A 19,608-nucleotide genomic window follows, 5' to 3' on the forward strand; every position below is an offset into this window, starting at 1 on the left:
GACAACATTCTTTCATTGTTACAATGAGATTTTGCAGACTTGTACCTCTAAATAAAACAAACTTGAAACAGTAAGACCTTCCCTCGTTGTTCAGGTTAGCCTTGTGCACATATTATTGGACATAGTTCACAAAGGAAATTGTAGAGAAACAAAGCTTTGCACGTGTGATTCTGTAGTTCCCAGAGATGCTGTTTGAGGAGGACACTGAGCTCTGTGCCGATCTGTGTTTGCGGTTACTGCGTCACTGCGGCAGCAGCGTGAGCTCCGTACGCAGCCATGCCAGCGCCTCCCTCTACCTGCTCATGAGACAGAACTTTGAGATCGGCAACGTAAGGCACAATCTCACTTTAAACTGCTCTCCTTGATTCAGCTTGTCCTACATACAGAGGAGAAACTCTATCCCGTCTTTTCTCCTGTCCTGTAGAATTTCGCGCGTGTGAAGATGCAGGTTACCATGTCTCTGTCTTCACTCGTGGGAACCTCGACGAAGTTCAATGAAGAGCATCTGCGACGCTCTTTAAAAACTATTCTCACATATGCCGAGGATGACCTGGAGCTCCGAGATTCCCCCTTCCCTGAGCAGGTATCAAACACTTGGATCGGAGCTGGGAGCTCAGGTTGTTGGTTCGAATCCCACAGGGGATAAAAACCCAACACCATTCATTAATGTGCCCTTTAAGTATACATAAAGGGAAAGATTTTTGTATATTCCTGTTTTAATACAGGAACACTTTATATCTGCTATTTTCAACAAGTAAAACCATAAACAAATTTTTTAAATAAACTGAAATAACACTATACATTTATATATATATACTTATTTCATCTATTTGCCGAGGCAGCATTTATCATTTCCACACAAATGCTTTAAAAACTTTAAAATTAAAGCAAAAACAGAAAATATAAAGATAAAATAGTAATAAAAGCTAGCACATCAATGATATTACTGTAATTCTGAGTCTCTTTTCTTCTGTCTCTTCTGTAGGTGCAGGATCTCGTCTTCAACCTCCACATGATTCTCACTGACACTGTGAAGATGAAGGAGCACCAGCAGGACCCAGAGATGCTTTTAGACCTCATGTACAGGTCAGTGCTTTATCATGAGAACCAAAGGACGTTCAGTGCCTCTCTGCTGTATGTACAAACGGCTCTTCTCTGAATAGGATAGCTAAGGGCTACCAGAACTCTCCTGATCTGAGGCTCACGTGGCTGCAGAACATGGCAGGGAAGCACTCTGAGAGAGGGAACCACGCGGAGGCAGCACACTGTCTGGTGCATAGCGCGGCCCTTGTGGCGGAGTACCTCAACATGCTTGAAGATTGCCGCTACCTCCCTATCGGATGTGTGTCATTCCAGGTAAAATCCTGTGTGTGTTCTTGAAGATGTGGTTTATGAGGACACTTCCTGTGTCCTTGTAAACCAAACGGCTTAAAACAAATACTAAAAGAATCTAATAATTGAATAAAAAGCTACAGTTAAATGTTTCAGACAGGAAAGGTTTTAATGTGGTTTATTAATATATATATATATATATATATATCCTTTTTCTGAAATCAAACTTAATTTAATTAAAAAAAAAACTGAAATAAGGCTGTGTAGGAATACGAATATAAATTTAAAAAAAAACTAGTGAAAAAAAGAGCATATAACAAAATTATTGTTATATGTTATTGTTATAATTATTGTTAATTTTTAACTTCAAGCTAAAAATGAAAACTAATAAAAATTAATAAAACTACTTTAAAGTAATAAGAAATACATAATAGTTTATGAATAATAACAATGATGTTACAACAATAATAACAAAAAACAATAACAGAAAGGAATCAGGGAATTCTAAATTGTTTGATATCAGTTCTGGAAAAGGTTGAAATTATTATTATTATTTTCATTTTATTTAATAAAAATGAATAAAATGTATGTTTTATGTCTTTTACGATGTTATAAATAATAATATTAATATTTCCATAATTTGTTCCATAATTATTTGCAAACACTATATTATATAAAATAATTCAAATTTTAATTAATAATTCTATTAATACATTTTTATGAAATCATAAAAAGTTTAATAAATTATCATGTTTAATATATTTTCTAAATAAACTTTGAATAAGCAAGCAACAATCTTTACATATTGAATGGAATATATTGAAAATGCAAATGAAAAACACATTCTCACTGGACACTTTGCTGCTTTGATTAAAAACATACTGTAAATTCTGATCATACCCATGATAAATTTTGCGATTGTTGACCCTTTGGATTGCGTTTCACAGAGTATTTCGTCCAATGTGCTGGAGGAGTCTGCGGTGTCTGATGATATTCTGTCCCCAGAGGAGGAGGGCATCTGTTCAGGGAAGTACTTCAGTGAGTCTGGACTCGTGGGACTTCTGGAGCAAGCAGCTGCTTCTTTCAACATGGTGAGCGCTCACGTCACATCACTCCCCCTCACTCATGGAAACTGAGTGCATCCAAGGGAATCAAATGGATTAGACTCCTATCCAAGCCAGCGCCACACATTTTTATGGGATTATTAACTGAACGTTGACTGTACATTCTGTCTCTCCTCCAGGCTGCCATGTACGAGGCCATAAATGAAGTCTACAAAATCCTTTGTCCCATTCACGAGGCCAACAGAGACTTTAAGAAGCTGGCCTCTGTCCATGGCAAACTGCAGGATGCCTTCAGCAAAGTCTACAATCAGGTTTGTTGACACCAGAAGTTTGTGTTGAAGAGCTGAGCGCCTGCAGGAAGCTCCGATCAGTCTTGCACAGTTTCAGGAGTCAGTTTGTTGAATGGATATTACAATATTCATTATACATTGAGTTATTTCTTTATTTATGTTTTTTAAATGATAAAGCCTGCTACTTCATCCAGCGAATTGGTGGGTTTTTGTTAAATGTGAGCCAAAATCATCACAATTAAAAGACTTAAACCACTTCAGTCTGTGTGCATTGAATTTATTTTATACACCAGTTTCTCAATTTGAGTTGAATTACTGAAATAAATGAACTTTTCCAAGAAAATCTAATTTATTGAGATGCACCTGTAAATGATTTGTCCTCCAGATGAAGCCAGTCTTGGGCCGAGATCTGGACCACAGACAGTTGCTGAGCTGTGGTGTAAAGCTCTGTGTTGTTCTGATGTGTGTGGTTTAGATGTTTGACTGATGTCTTTTCTCTGTCCTGTCGGTGATGATGTGTCTCCTGCTGTGTCCGCACACAGAGCTCAGGATGGGAGGTACGGCTGATCGATCACACTGTGCTTCTGTATTTATCAGTACCATATGTTGCAGTTTATGTAAGAGGGAATTTTCTCCCACACACAAACTAACTGTCTCTGGTCTTTGTCTCTTTTTATTTCTCCATCGGTCTCCCCATGTGTGGTCTGGATGTTTTCCTGGTGAGTGAACATGAACTTGGTTACCTAACAGAAAATTCAAGCTGTTGCATCCCACTGTAAGGTTCACCGTCTCTGACACACTTACGCAAGGCCATTTCACAAGAATGGCACAAGTCAGTGTTGTCCTAGGGCACATGTGCACGCATTCAGATCCATAAACCCATCCTCCATGCAATTAAGTGTTGTGTCTTTAGGCATGATGTGGCTGAAACCGACTAAAATTAGGCTTTTATGTGACACCATTTTCTTCTCTCTTCTTACATGCATCTCAATTGCCCAGGCCATAGAGGATGTTTGGCACCTATTTCCGTGTGGGCTTCTATGGGTGCCGCTTTGGAGATCTGGACGAGCAGGAGTTTGTCTATAAAGAGCCTTCCATCACCAAACTAGCTGAGATCTCTTATAGACTGGAGGTGCATTTCTGATCTGGAGTGATAAAAATCATAAAAAACTTTTAATTTGAATAATAATAACAGCTATTATTATTCATAACTATGTTATAATTATAATATTGGTAGTAATTAATTTTAAATAATTAATTATAAACATTCGTTAAACATTTTCAAGTTACTTTGTTCCTTTTATTTATATATATATATTTTTTCCTATATTTGAAAGCGTCCTACATTTTAAAGGACAAATAAAAAACACTCTTTACAATTTTATATTAATTTATGAGAAATTCTTTCTATTTCAGGGGTACAAATCTTTGGTCAGGATGAGGACAGTGGTGTAAAAATGGTTTATCTGTTGGTCCTGTGCATCTCAGATGATGCTTTTAATATGATCCTCTGTGAGGTTTATGCTTATTTTAATTTTTGTTAGGAGTTTTACTCTGAACGATTTGGTGATGAAGTGGTGGTGATCATCAAGGACTCCAACCCTGTTGACAAAAACAAACTGGACCCCAATAAGGTCAGAGATTAATTCTAACACGAGACTGAAGGCTTCTTATAAAAAAAAAAAAAACATATTTATATTTGGTTAGGATCCTGTATATACTATTGTTGGATTAATTTATATTTAAATTGCCTTATTTTTTGTGATTTTTGTAATTATAATTATATTTTTAATTAATTTAGCTTTAATACATTTTTCTATTTATCTAATTTTAGTACTTCAGCTTAAACATATATTTTATTTCGGTTTGTTTCTTTATATATATATATATATATATATATATATATATATATAATTTTTTTTTTGTCATCGGTATTTCAATTAACAGATATGATTTGATAGTTTTAGTCAACAATAGCAACACTGATTGGTTTCAGCTCGTACACATGGTCTTCACATTGATCAGTGCTGTGTATGTTTGGTTTCAGCTCGTACACATGGTCTTCACATTGATCAGTGCTGTGTATGTTTGGTTTCAGCTCGTACACATGGTCTTCACATTGATCAGTGCTGTGTATGTTTGGTTTCAGCTCGTACACATGGTCTTCACATTGATCAGTGCTGTGTATGTTTGTTACCCAGGCGTACCTGCAGATCACATACGTGGAGCCCTTCTTCGACACTTACGAGCTGAAGGAGCGCATCACTTACTTCGACAAGAACTATAACCTGCGCACGTTCATGTACTGTACGCCGTTCACGCTGGACGGTCGGGCCCACGGCGACCTGCACGAGCAGTACAAACGCAAGACCATCCTCACCACCTCACACGCCTTCCCCTACATCAAGACCCGCGTCAACGTCATCCACAAAGAGGAGGTACGGGCGGGCCGCTGTGCTTTTGGAGCTTCGTAAAACGCCTCAAGACAGATTTTGGAAGTATTTTTTCCTCCCAACAGATCATTCTGATGCCGATGGAGGTGGCGATTGAGGATATGCAGAAGAAGACCCAGGAGCTGGCCTTCGCGACCCATCAGGACCCCGCTGACTCCAAGATGCTCCAGATGGTGCTTCAGGGTTGTGTTGGCACCACTGTTAATCAGGTAACATTTTAGATGAAAAGGTTTTCCTCCAGTTTGTCGGTTTAATTGTGGATGTGAACCTGTACGTGTTGTCTCAAAGGGTCCGCTGGAGGTGGCTCAGGTCTTCCTGTCTGAAATTCCCGAGGACCCCAAACTCTTCCGGCATCACAATAAACTGCGCCTCTGCTTCAAGGACTTGACTAAAAGGTGGAGTGACTTTTATGCACACATGCACACAAGCATTCTCGCTTTTTGAGTTGAAAACGCTAGGTTGTGATCATTTACTTAGGTTTTTCATTGATTTAAAAGTCATAGTCACAACAGCCAATCATATTAGAGGTAAACTTGATGCATCTGCACTAGGGTATTTGCATAAGATGATCTGATTGGCTGACGCCTGTGTTGGCACTTGAAAAGTTTTTACGTTTTTCAGCTTCTTTCCAGAAGCAATGCTAGTTTAAAGTAGAGTAGAATATTTAAAAATGAATACATTATTTTACACAAAGTAGCAGTTTTACTAATTATCATTTTCTAGGTATTTTAAGCAAGTATTGCTAAACTTATTTTTTGAGCAATAAATGTCTTTTTCCTGATTAAGATGTATATTAAGAAGTATTTTGAGGTTTGTTAAAGCATTTACTGAATCAAAAGTTCAAACAGTTCAGTATATCAGCTTCAATTGAATCATTCTGAATTTAGAAAACTTGCAGTTGAATCAAGTTAAAAAGCAGTGAATCACCAATCAATTTCACCAATCAAAAAAATTCACACCCCTAGTCTTATGTGTCCTCGGTTTGGATCCTTATGGTCCTAAACATGGCCTCAGTCTATTTCCAACATGCTAAAGCTGCCAAGTACCTAAACCACAGGTCAGCAGGGTGTCTTTCCATGGCTAAGAACCAAGTGAACGAGTGATTGAAGGTTTGAATCCTCCAGTTAAAGCAGCGTTTTCTGTTTAGCAGTTCGTTAAAATGGACTGACAGTTCTGGGTCCCTTTTGACCTACTCTTGATTCAGGTGTGAGGATGCTCTGAGGAAGAACAAGTCTCTGATCGGTCCAGATCAGAAGGAGTACCATCGAGAGCTGGAGCGGAACTACACTAAACTGAGAGAAGCTCTTTTTCCTCTTATCAACCAGAAAATCCCTCAACTCTACAGACCTCTGCCTCTGCCAACCACACCAACACAGAGGTAACAGCACACAGAGTTGATCTGAAAACAGACAGAGTGGGTCATAGCAGCCTGGTTACTTGTAAACTAGCTCATTAAAGCTCTTTAAAAATCTGTGCATCCTGACTCCCGCTAGTTGGTTAGCAGCCATTCGCCATTTTTTGTGTACAACATCCATGACATACTAATATAGTGTTGCGTCTACATTCAATAAATAAATATTAATGAGTATAATAAATACATTGATCATAAAAATTAATATTTCTCATTTAAAAATGTTAATATTAAATTATTATTAATTATCAAATTATTTATAAAATAATCAATTATTACAGTTAAGAATATTTCCAATTATCTAATTATTAAAACTAAAACTAATTTTTATTCTTATAGATATTATATTATAAATGTTATTACTGGTATGTAGGGCCCTATGTTTTCCGGCATGCAGAAAACGCTGAATCCAGTCATAAAAATGGAACTTACTGTATAACACGGAATGTCACGGAATTTGCCAAATTTTGGCAAAAATAAATAAATTAAAAAATACAGTTTAATTATTATGAAAACAATATAAAATCAGATACTTAGAGATACTTTTGGTTATTAAAATTTAATGAAACTGTTAAAATGGAAGCCAAAAAAATTATGGAAAACACAGAATTTGGTCAAAATAAAACTGAATTTGAGAAAATAATTGTTTTGCTTAATAAAAAAATATATATATTGCTGTTAAATTGTGTACGTTTCATGACTTCAGTTAATTAGACATGCTTTTGATTAATACAATTTAATTTAATCATTAAAACGGAGTCAAAAATTCAAATGGGAAAAACATGAATCCAGAAGAAAACCGAAAGAAAAAGAAAATTTGAAAAAAAAAAAAAGAAATGTATTTCATAGGGCCCTACTAATGCTGTTGTTGTTGTTGTTGTTGTTGTTATTATTATTAATAACAGAAATTGATATATTGTATAATTAATACAATAAAAAATGCAGTTTTGTAGGTGTCTGTTCACTTTTTGTTTAAACAATGTTCTAAGATACAGTTGCATCTGTATTCAATTAACAAATACTACTAATGTGTATAATAAATCAAAGAATTAAATGTAATGTAAGTGTCCGTTCAACTAATATTATGAACTATTATTATTATATTATTAATAATGTGTTTATACATATATATATATATATATATATATATATATATATATATATTAGTAAAAATAATAATGCATTTAAAATGACAGAAAATAATACATGGTATAATAAATAAATACAGAAAAAATAATAATAAAATGAATGCATTATTGTTAAGTGACTTGTTTTTCCTCTTCCAAACCACGTTTCCTGTAGTGAGTGATAACTGGCTCTCAGAGCCATGAGCCAAAGTCACCAGAAGGGGTTTATCCGAATCGAGGATCTGTTCTTGCTCATGTTTACAGGAATTCTCTCAGTCGATCCAGTTTCCGGCGGGTGGAGTGCTGAGGTGTGGTGAAGCCGAGCGCGGGTGGATGTAAAGCCAGTCCCGATCCCCCGCTCCATCATTCAACCCCCCAGCCACACACTAAAACACACTGCACATTCCTCTCTCATCCACAAGCCCTCCTGAGCCAGTCTCTCTCTCCAGGAGCTTCAGTCTGTTTACTCCGAGAGGTTATCTGCTGTAAACAGAGTCATTATGATCTGCATGGGCACAGCAGAATAACCGCTCCAAGTAGTCATGAGTAGAGAAAAATCAGCTTCTTGCTCAACATTGGTTCTAACCAGCACACTGCATTCAGATGCTCCTGCATTTCCTTCTTTTGTTTGTTTGTGCCATCTTTCCCTGTCTCGTGCGCTTGTGTGAGTGTGAGAAAGAGGGCAACTATATGAGGCAGAGTCCTTCCAGGCATTTGTGTGTGTGACTGTTCCCACATAAAACATTGTATTGCTGTTTGATTTATCTGCTTGCACTCAGTGGATTAAAGCATTTATAAAAGTCTTTTTGAAGACTAACCACTGACAGACTGAGCCCAGAGACAGACTCACTCAGGGGAGACCTGTTTAATCTTTCACGTCATTTGGGCAAACTGTTTTTAAAACTAATTCTGCTGTTGGCTCAAGCATTTATACAAAAAAGAAAAGGAAAAGATGGATTTGTTTCAGGATTGTAGAATGTATATTGTGGAGATCCCTAGCTAGTTCCTTGGATGTGTGTCCCTTTGGGTAATGGAGGAAGCATAAGGCATTAATATAGTGATTATCTGTGGAAAAAGTTCTGCACTGAAAGGAAAGAGCCCACTGACTGCTTTGAGTTTTCCTGCCACTGCTGCGTCCAGTTCTACTTTCAATTTAATGTTCATGCTATTGTAAATGCACTGTAATGTAATGATTACTTTCCATGTGATGCACTAGTATGTAAACTGGAAAAAGGAGAATGATTTAGATGTTGCCATTTTGGTTGCTGAATGTAGATAATGTCCTGAACTAGTAATACTTTTGCTACCTACCTACTATAGTTGGACTGCTGTAATATCTGTCTTGCACTATTTTAATTTTTGTATGACCTCTACTGCCGGTCTCCACACTATACTGTGCAAATTGCCGGTTTAAATACTGTATTTTTAATAACCAAAATGATTTCTGTTCTTTATTTATTTGTATGTTTGTCCTTTTTCTTTTCAGTTTTTATATTAAAAGAAACTTCTCCTATTTTGTTTAACTGTGGCTTTATTGAAGTGTCCATGTATAGATGTAGAAACACATAAAACGTAAATAAATTATTTGTAATGTTAATTTATTATTAATCGAACGTATATTATTTACAGTATATTTTATGTAGAGTAAATATATTGTAAATACTATTTTACGATATTTTTAATAGTGATATGTATAGATGTACACATTACACATAAATTATAAATGTGTATTATGTATATTATTGATCATTCACTATATAGTAAATATATTAAAATAATATTTTGAGGTAATTAAAAAATATATTAATATATTAAAAGCTGTAATATATCTGTTGTAGATTAAAAAGTTTATCTATGCTGATATAGATATGCCTATTACATGTAAATATTAAATGTGTTATTTATATTAATAAAATATTATTTACAATATACAAATAAAGTAAATGTATTGTAAATAATATTTTAAGATAATTAAAAAATATTAATATATTAAAAGCTTTAAGCTTTTATGTATACTGCTAGATGCACACGTTACTTGTAAATATCAAATGTATATTTATATTAATAAATGTAAATATTATTTACAATATATTCGATATAATACATTCTGTATATTTACAATGTACTGTATAGTAAACATATTGTAAATACTATTTTAAAATATATAAAAAAAATGCAATGCAGATATTTCTTTAACCCCTGTTTTTGAGTCCTCTTTTCTTTTCACGTGCAGCTCTTATTAATCTCCTCACAGCTTGATCTTCTGCTTCTCAAAGCGACCTCCATCTGGTCATCGTGTCACTGATATGTAATGAGACAGAAAAAAACGCGCCTGTCCATCTGCGACCTAATAATAAATTAATATCATCTTTACAGCCCGTGAAGACTATGGGTGTCCTCCTCGTCATCAAAGGCCGGTGACTTGAGGGCCATTATGACGTCATGTCCATAGTATACCAAAGCTAAAGCTATCAAATTGCAATACAGCGATTCAATGTAACCACTTTAAATCATTATTTAATACTAATGAATGATTACCGATATGTTTCCCGAGCGACTATTAAGTAGTCTAATTATGAGCACGCGTGTTGTTTTTTCTAGTGAAAATAAGAAGAGCAGCTATTTGAGGAGGTTTGTGTGATTAAAGGAGGAGTGTCTCTTTAAGAGCGCAGGGAGGGCTTCGCTTCACGCCTCGGTTGCGGTGTTTTTGTCTCTGCTGGCCTTATTGACTGAGGGCACTGGAAGCGGGTAGGTGACACACGCATGCTTTCTGCTTAACCTTATGATTTTATTTTTATGGGACTAAAACATACAGTTATACTGTATACGTGTGCACTATCGTTTTTCCACTTGCTCTCATGGTTGTGATGCTTAAAGTCTTTGTGCTGCTCATTTTTACAAGGCTGCGAGTTTCAAAGTAACGGTACTACGATGGGATTCACCATTTAAAACGGATTTATTGCTACTATATGACTTATTTCTAGAGTCAGTGTTGCATTTATTTGAAAAACAATGCTCGCTTTTTTTCTTTTATTTTTTTTTTTGTTGATAATGTATATTATTATTATAGGAATATGGAAATAAAAAGCATCTATAATGGGAAGCGCGCACAATGCCTTAACAGAGTTCAGAGACACTCGTGTGGAATTACAGGCTATTTAATTAATAAGGAATATAATCACTTGGTTGTTGAAAACATTTGAAGTGTTACAAATAATAATAAATAAAAACATTTTAATTTGCGGACGCGCGCCTTTTTTGTTATAGTCAAATCAAGTCATAAAACAGCTCGTATGTGTTTTATCTGAATATTGCTGTAGTCGTATATTTAAACAGACTCGGTGGGTAAATGAGTGCTGATGGCGGTCTGGGGGTAAATTCTTGATGAAATGAAAGCCGCGTGACTGCTGTGACTCTGGGGAGAGGGTGGGACTCCTGGAGTTCTTCACGACTTCCAGATGTTCATCATTTGCTGCGCTGCTTTTTAATTCACTGGCCTTGATTGGGTTGGTTGGGCTTAACGCGCGCGCTGATTCAAAGGAGCATGTTACAGATTGTGAAACACCTCTTGAACGTGTGAACAAGAGCGAATCAGCTCAGTGAGATTGCAAAAACTTGTGTTTTGTTGCGTTTTAGTCATTTCTTTTGTGCATCAGTGACATTTGAAGCTTTTACTGTATTGTTTTAGTCACGCCACGCGACTTCTTGTTTTTGTTTCGGGGTTAATTTCATTCTGTCTCGCCCGTCTTGTGTTTAACTAACAGCTATGAGGGCTGTAAAGTGATCACAGTAGTCGCATCGCGTCGTGTCGCGCAGAGCGCGTCGTTTGGCGCACGGGGTGAAGTCGCAGGAATGCGCGTTTATTAAAACCCCATTTGTACGGAGGACCACACGCTGGGCGTCTAAATGTTGTTTGCAATGAAATTAAGCCACATCATTACTGGATTCTGTCCCGAGCGCTTTTAATTTCTTTTAATTGTCGGTGTTTCTCAGCGTGTCACTATGATTGACGTCCTCTCAAGACCTCGCCCCCCACAGGCAAGATCTCAGTCGTTTCTCTTTGACGGGATTGACACTTTTCAGATTTATTTCCTAATGTAAATACTCCAGTCTCTCACACTGCTCTAGAGTATTTTAAGTGATCTCAACTGTGCTTTAGACCCCAGTGCTTCCTCTCCAAATTAATTTTCTCATTTGTGACTTTTTGTAGTCTTATTGAGGTTTTTTCAGAAAACTCTTCTTTCAGAAAAATCATCTTCTGAGCAGTATGGACCTGTGTGACAGTAGGCAGCTGTGGTCAGATTCTCAATAATTTTATGGCTTGTCATGTTCGCTTTAACTTGCCCCCAGCAGGCATTATTCTGCTTGATAGGTGTGTAAATCTGTCTGTCACTTTAAATGTGATGTTCAGTTCATCTTAGACAATGCCAACAATCATCAAGCACGCAAACAATCACCATCATTCTGTGCACTGGCAATAATTTTTTAAAATTTTTTTGGTTCAATAGCCTGCTAGTTCCCATTGAAACATCACATCAAGTATAACATCAGTGAAGTCTCATTGCTGTTGAAAAGTATGAGGGCTTGCCATTACCCCATCGCTTGCTTGTCTGCTGTATGTTCATTTATTTATTTGACAGTGACAGCAGTCATTACACTGTAAATGAACCAGAGTTAACCCTGTATAGGCTAGGTTTCATGTATTGTTCGCCAGTTCCTAAAAAGGCCAGCAAAAATGTATATTAAATAATTTATCACAAATATTGCATATAAAATAATGCATTCAAACCAATACTCAAACCAATACGATGCACATCCACCAAACAAACAATGCAGCACAAACTAATTTTATTAGCACACTCCAAAAATGTTTGCAAAAATGTCATTAGGCAGCTAATATTCTAGTGTTCAGATATTTGATTAAAAAGCCACATCTTCAGTTAAATAGTAAGGGTAAGTACTGATTCCTCTAATGCTGTTACAGAACATGCAGACTGACTAAAAGCATTAAAAAACCTAGATTAGCATATTAAAATTACATTTTACCAACTCAGAAGTCTACATTTATTTAAGATTTGCCCACTATGAAAGCTGTTAAGCTACTGGTCTATAAGTAGGAGGTTTGTTTATAAAATATTCAAAAGTGACATCATTGTTTATGTTAGCCTGTGCTCATCTTATCAACCAATATGTGAAATGTGTAATGATTATCAAAGCAGTGTCAGGGCTCAACACATTTCTAATAAAGATACAATTATTTAAATTACTTGTACCTGTTGACATTCATTACATGTTTTCTTAAAGAAACATATGTATCATGTATATATAATTTTTATAACTCATTTTGCCCTTATAAACCCTTTCCCTTTTTTAACACTTGACCTTAAACTCGCATTCAGGTCTGCCTCCAACCAATCAACAACCGATAGGTAGAACGTCCCTGCTCTTCATTTTTTATTTGTTGACAGTCTGTTTTACTCTGTTCAGCGTCACAACATGGACTAAAAGATCTGTCTCTACTTCATGACTTTGAACTCATTTTGCAGCTTTTGCCTAGATATCATAATGTCTGGTTGTGACTTAATACATGGCACCTGTTTCGGTTACATTTAGTTGAAGGCATAATTGATTTAGTCATCTTTTATTATAGCTCATTACACAAGTCATTTTGGAAGCTACGTATGTGCCTTCCGACAGAAAGTAAAGAACTGCTCTAATCCGGAGAAGATATTAATCTGAAGGGGAGAATGGAAATTTTAGAACAGACTGGAGTCCCCAGAGTGAAGGTGTGTGTCAGTTTGTCTGCTGAATGCGTGGGACATGTGTTCTGGGGTGTGTTCTGGGCCTAGTCTATCCCAGAAATGCTCCGTGAAGTCTCTCGCAAAGGTTCTGCGCAAACTTCAATGCAAAGCCCTCATTTTATTGTAACTCTATATTCATTCAGCTCTGTCAGGATGTATGAGAGTTAACCTCTGAAAGAGTTTTCGCTTCCACACGAGAGGTCTGGAACCTGGAAATGGCCGAGGCTGTGAACGTTCCCCGTGAAATCTGCTTCCCTTCCACTTTGTTTACATTAGCGAGCAGAGTCTGACTAACCCCTAAAGTCTCCCCGCAACAGCTGCCCCGACCGCAGTGATGAATCGGCACCCCTTACGCACTCGTGACCTTATCGCTGCTGCATGACACGACACTTACAACATGTCTCTTTTGTTTGTCTCTTTCTACTTCTAAGCATTTATATTCCCTCCCAGTTTGTCTGTGCCATTCATCACCCTTAATCTCGGTTCTCCCAGGAATTTGCCTTTAGTTCTATTTTGGAGGGGTAAATTTGGATGTCTGTGGCGGTTCCTGTTGCCCAGCTCCACCCCGCGGGTTATTTCCTGTTGGAGGTCAGCACAATGACCAATGGTGAAGCGGCGTGTGTTTGTTCTGCTCCTGCTCCGGTCGTAACGTGAGCAGAGAGAGGCCCCTCCCTGGGCCTTGAGCTTTGGCTTCAGGCCGTGGGGTTTCTCTGGATGCCGTCGTTTTCTCCGTATACCACTCCCTAATGTAAAAAACAGCTCTGTATGTGCAGGGCATGCAGACAGTTTCCAGCATCGGTCATAATTCTCTGTAAGGTCCTGGTTGGAACTTCGCAACAGCCTATATTTACGAAACTAGCAGGTTTGTTACGTAACCCCTAACCCAGCAGAAATGTCCCCAGACGGTCCACAAATTGAGAAGAATTGAGCGGCGAGTCATCCATGTTATTCTTCCATGAATGTATATCAACAAGATCTGGTCGCACGGACCACCAATGGAGAAGTATTCCTCCAACAACAGCTTCGCCTTACTCAGAGTCAGAAATTAATGGGGGCTTAGGGCAGAAATACCACAAAAAATGCCTCCCAAATTCAAGTTAATGGCCACATTTTCATTAAGAGGCAATATTTTGACCCTGGAATTGATTTATAGGGGCGTTTTTATAATTACCTTTTTAAATGTATGAATCTGTGTTGTCTTTTTCTTCACGTTTCCTTTCAGCCAATTTCTTAATTGGAATCACTTTCAGAACATTTTTTTTCCAGCTGATTAATGATAAAAACTTTGATGCAATCAGCCAATCAGAATTAAAAGAGATTGAGGGTTTAAATTGACAGGCAATAAATCTCCAGCATGTGTGGGTAATGAACAGGATGTTATCGTCCATTGGTTTGCATGCTAATAAAGTTATTCTTTATAGTTAACTTTTTTGGGGCCTAAAGCCCAAAGTATACTTCACTTTTTACACTTGTGTATGTGTACAAAAATGAAGTGTAGTTGGGGCTTTAAGAGTTGACAAATGTAGTTCAAAGACACGGCACAGTTCCAGCTTTGTCTTGTGTTTTTTCTTGAGTGGTAAGAGGAATGCAAATACGATCACAGTCGGGACGGACGAGGCCTTTTAAACTGTGCTGAGTTTTCCTTAAATTTCATCTAGTCCTGCTGTGCTTTTTTACAGAATATGGTCAGCAAAGATCACAAAACGTAAAGCCAATGGCATTTGAAATGACTCACGCTGGGTTTCTTAGTCTGAAAGCAACCGAAAGTATTTTTGCTGTAGACGTTTCCATTTAAATATCACCCTTTGCTTATTTAGCCTCTCCCGGTGTCCATCCTGCACCTACACCCTTTGTCTTTCTGCTCTCCTTCCTGCTGAATTTACTGCGTTTTTTTGTCTGCTCTGTTACCGTTTCTGTCTTTACTGTTTTTCTGTTCCTCCCTGATTTTGAAGTCTCCCTTTTGCCTTGACTGGGAGGAAGTGACCAACTACTTTCTGGGTCTTTGGGGAACTGTAGCTCCCTTTCCTGTAACTCCTTCTGAACCTAAACTCTATGTATATATGTGCACACTTGTTTTCAATGGACTATAGCCCTCATGTAGTTTAGAGCACATGCAGTATCATCCTCATCTATCTAAAGGTCATGAACTTTTTGTTGAGTACGTGCTTGACACTGTGTGGTTGGAAGGAGACATTTATGTTGTTGGCCTTATACATAAATGTGTAGATAAGTGTGGTGTCAATCTTTTAATCTATTGTTTTATGTGCATGCGTTGGCCTTATCTAAATATATTACCATCCACATAGTCATTATGGTAAAAATCTATTTAATAGTATACTATGTGACACAGTGCATGATAAACAGTGGGGTGTACTGTATATACAGTCTGAGACCCCTTTATATATATAAACTTTTTTTTTTAGAAAGGATGCATTAAAAGTGACTTTTTTATATCAGTGTTTCTTAATTTAGTTTTTAAATCTTAAATCATTGTTTATTTGCAAATGTAAACTCGATTTTGAATCTCAAATTTTTGAACTCCACTATATCTTTGTTACATCATTCTATGTCATCCAAACAAATGCAAAAGTCCATAATCTCACAACAATTTCTCTCAGAAACCACTAGCGAATAGCCTACATCCAGAAAAAGAAACTGCTCATTAGAAAGAGTTTATGGTTACGGTAAGATACTCTTTTTGTTTTCCAGAAAGAATAGGACTTTTCTCAGCAGTGGGCAAATGTGAAGCATTACGTGTGTTTTAAAGGCAGTCTCTCTCTCTCTCTCTCTCTCTCTCTCTCTCTCTCTCTTCACTGTGCTCCTCCCAGCTCTATATTAGAACCAGCTGTGGAGTTTGAGGCTGAATGAATGGCTCTTTGTGATTTGGCTGTCACTTCTGTATAAGGCTCTGTTTCTTTCTCCTTCTAGAAACTGGCATGACAAAAGTCTTGGAACAATGTAACCTAAAGTTCCTACTTTGACATTGTTACGCCATAAAATCATATCAATTCACCACTAAGACTGCAGAAATGCACGTATGAGATGTTGAGCTTTAGAAGAACGTGCCCTTGATTCTTCAAGTGTAAGTTTAGATGACCAGAAAAGAAATGTCTGCATGAGATTTTCCAGTCCTGCAGATCGTCACTCGAACCCTGCTCTTGAGGAAATCTTTGAGGTGTAGGAGTGTTTGTGGAGGTCCAAGATGTTCTGGAATGTTTCTGGATGTCCGTCAGGGGTGTGTCAGTCTCTTTGGGTTTAGACGTTTGACTTAGTAGAACTCCGGAGCAAAAGGAAAACACGGCTCACAGTGCAGAGCTTTCCCAGGCGCGGGACAATTTGCAAAGTAACATGTTGTTGTGGCTGAGGGAGATGAGGGGTGTGTTGTGGTGGTAAGCAATGATGATAGAGAGCCCAGACGAATTAGTCTCTCACATAAGAGGCTTTTTTGGATCAACAGTCATGAGGAGTGGCTTTTCTAGTGCTCAAGATGACTGCAAACGTCTGAAATGAAGGGTGCGACCGACATCGTATAAAAAAAGAGTCTGCCAATGTTAGTCGTCGTTTAAACCGTTCTGTAAATAATCAATCTTTTTTCCCCTCCTTTAGGATTTTGGTGACATCCATAAGGGAGTCGAAGGAATCGAAAGTGGAGAGCGAGGAGGTCGGGGAAGAGAGACCATCATAGCAGCACAGTGAGTTATTTAACTCTGACTGCTATCTTTAGACAAGATACAAATTACTCAAGCAGTTCCCGAGTTTAAGGAGTCAGTTTTTTCCTAGTTTGTAGATAAGCATCCCGAATTCCACATCATAGCCAAGAAAAATGAAGCAGCTTGTTGCAAACGGAGCTTGAGTTTCACACAGTGATAAAGAGACCTTTGAACATCATCAAAACTAAGCACCCCTCAACGTTTATCTGTTCCTCAGAAAACCCGCTTGAGTGAAACTAATGACCAGGCCTTTTTCTTGACGTGTTTTCATAATATGAAACAAGCTTTGAGGAATTCAGCTTTCCTGACTCCACAAGCATGGTGTAATCACTCCTACTGGTCGCCGAATGTAGACCGATTTAAGACATCCCTTGAGATTGCTAATCTTAATAATGTGGCGGTGGGTGTGGGACACCCTGGAGGCAGGAGATGTCAACTTCCGCTGCTATGGAATGTAAAGCGAGGGAAGTTGGGAGAGAGGTACGGAGAGAGGGGCATGGGTTTAGGGCAAAGCATTCCTTCCGGAGAAGGGTAGCGACTGGCTGTGCTGGTGAAAGGTCTGCTGCATGCCACTGAGAAGTGGCAGGGCGCTGCAGGGGAGGGGGGCACAGTGTGCTCTGTTCAGCATCATCTCAATGGGACACTGTTTATGAGCAGACAAAGAGCAAGGAAGGTCACCGCCACACATGCACGCATAGTGCTTGATGAAGCCCTGTTCTTCAGCAGGACGGGGTGGACGTGGTGGGCTGGAGAAAGGGATTGTTCCGGAGCATATGGGCATAACGCCGAAATGACTGTCAAGAAACTAGGTTTGAATATTTACTGTAATGTGAATGGCACTGTGGTACTTCCAGGGTATTGCTATGTGATTGCTAAAAATGGTCTGAAGTGTGTCGCTTTGTAGGATTTTGGATGGATGGATGGGGCTGCTATTTTGAGTAATTTTAGCATGTTGCTGAACAATAACTCGAAACAGAGAATCTATCTACACTAAGTGCAAATAGTCAGCTTATTTGGCAGAGGCTATGTGCACTAACTCCGCCCACCAAAGTGTGTTTAGGACAGAAGATGCTATGGCAAATGGTAAAGCGTGTAACACATTCATTTTGAGGTGATCGACCTCAACCCCTCAGTTGAATCCACCTTTTGCCAAACTAATTCTTCTCACTTTTTACATCTTATATCACATTGGAAAGGTATTTATTTTCAATAAAATAAAGGAAATGTTCAAAAAGTTGAAAATAAAGTATCAGGTAGGGTTAGGGGAAGGGGAAGGCTTTATGAATGAATCTTTTTTTTCATTGTATGCACCCAGTGGTACAGAACAACGAAACCGTGTTAGCAGCTCTTTAAGCACAGTAAGGCAGTATCCATTTAATGAATTTACACTCAATATGTAATTATTCCATACTGTTTTATAATGTACTACAACACTAAGGTTCAGATAGTTGCCATTATTTGCAGTATGTAGTATAAATAGCAGAAAATAGGTCCGCTGCTATTTTTGCTTAGTGTAAGTAGAATCCATTGCTATTTACAATTAGAACAAAAATTATGATATGGCTTACTGTGTTTATCAAATTGCAAAGACTGCAATTTAATTAAATATATGTACAGCTCATTTCAGAGCTAAATTGTACGTATTGAACGTTTTCAATTATTACAATAGTAATTTTTCTTTAGTATTTTTTTTATTTAATAATATTATTAATCATCATAAAAATAGCAATTCATAATCATTTTTATTATAATGATGTAAAATCGCAAAATGCAGCCAAATTGAGCAGCCCACATAGATAGCAAACCTGTAGCTCGTAGAAAAAAAATGCTTGGACAGTGTTTTTTTTTTTTTTTTTTTTGTATCGCAATAGCAATTTTTATTAGAAAAAATGCTGATTATATTTTCTCCCCAAATCATGCAGCCCTAATGCTTAGCCATTGTGAATGTTTGCTATGCAGTCGAGGAGTGGTTTTTAACATGTTTCTATGTTACTAGGGGTTTCTCAATGGTTGCTAGGTGTTGCTTAGTGGATGAAAGTCAAAAGAGCCCAACCCTTTTGGTCTCTATGAAATTTTAGTCTTTAGATATGAGTAGATATGGGTTTTTTTTTGGCTGTTTTATCAGTTGACGGGAAAGTCATAAGTAGGTTATGGCCGATGGGAAAAATCAGTAAGCTGACGATTTGACTTAGTACTAACAGTGCAGTATAATATAGAATGAGTTGCACATTAAAGTTTAAGAGTTTGTTCAAATCTTAACCATAAATATGAACAATAATAACAGAGATGTTAGAATAATAGAGCAGAGAAATAAAAGTGAGAGACAAAAGAGAGGTTTGTTTGTGATAGTGTGAGAGACAGGGCAGTTATTGCTGAAGGCTGGATGTTTGTCATGCTGTGAGCCTTTGCTGGAGTCTCTA

The 19,608-nt window shown here is 37.5% G+C and overlaps 2 protein-coding genes across 10 annotated transcripts in view; both read left to right on the forward strand.

Annotated features, from left to right (window-relative positions):
- Window positions 1-9,190, forward strand: part of LOC132150331 (dedicator of cytokinesis protein 7-like) — a 54,090-nt gene extending 44,900 nt beyond the window's left edge. For 4 of the 7 annotated variants that reach the window (XM_059559238.1, XM_059559240.1, XM_059559243.1 and 1 more), the window contains 14 exons: window positions 177-329; window positions 425-583; window positions 986-1,086; window positions 1,164-1,356; window positions 2,280-2,423; window positions 2,576-2,707; window positions 3,229-3,243; window positions 3,693-3,818; window positions 4,231-4,320; window positions 4,888-5,124; window positions 5,205-5,348; window positions 5,428-5,534; window positions 6,344-6,517; window positions 7,942-9,190. In XM_059559238.1, the coding sequence (XP_059415221.1) occupies window positions 177-329; window positions 425-583; window positions 986-1,086; window positions 1,164-1,356; window positions 2,280-2,423; window positions 2,576-2,707; window positions 3,229-3,243; window positions 3,693-3,818; window positions 4,231-4,320; window positions 4,888-5,124; window positions 5,205-5,348; window positions 5,428-5,534; window positions 6,344-6,517; window positions 7,942-7,984 (1,818 nt within the window). In that variant the 3' untranslated portion in view covers window positions 7,985-9,190. Of the gene's footprint in view, window positions 1-176; window positions 330-424; window positions 584-985; window positions 1,087-1,163; window positions 1,357-2,279; window positions 2,424-2,575; window positions 2,725-3,228; window positions 3,244-3,436; window positions 3,497-3,692; window positions 3,819-4,230; window positions 4,321-4,887; window positions 5,125-5,204; window positions 5,349-5,427; window positions 5,535-6,343; window positions 6,518-7,852 lie in introns of those variants that run through there. The other 3 variants (XM_059559239.1, XM_059559244.1, XM_059559245.1) reach the window with 3 other exon arrangements.
- A 1,185-nt stretch (window positions 9,191-10,375) lies between these two features.
- LOC132150439 (KN motif and ankyrin repeat domain-containing protein 2-like) overlaps window positions 10,376-19,608 on the forward strand; it is a 40,247-nt gene continuing 31,014 nt past the window's right edge. Inside the window, exons 1-2 of one of the 3 annotated variants that reach the window (XM_059559249.1) lie at window positions 10,376-10,425; window positions 17,085-17,170. The gene's annotated coding sequence lies outside the window, so the exon portion shown is untranslated. Of the gene's footprint in view, window positions 10,426-16,209; window positions 16,992-17,084; window positions 17,171-17,766; window positions 17,998-19,608 lie in introns of those variants that run through there. The other 2 variants (XM_059559248.1, XM_059559250.1) reach the window with 2 other exon arrangements.

The sequence above is a fragment of the Carassius carassius genome, chromosome 1, assembly GCF_963082965.1.
Source record: "Carassius carassius chromosome 1, fCarCar2.1, whole genome shotgun sequence".
Taxonomy (NCBI): domain Eukaryota; kingdom Metazoa; phylum Chordata; class Actinopteri; order Cypriniformes; family Cyprinidae; genus Carassius; species Carassius carassius.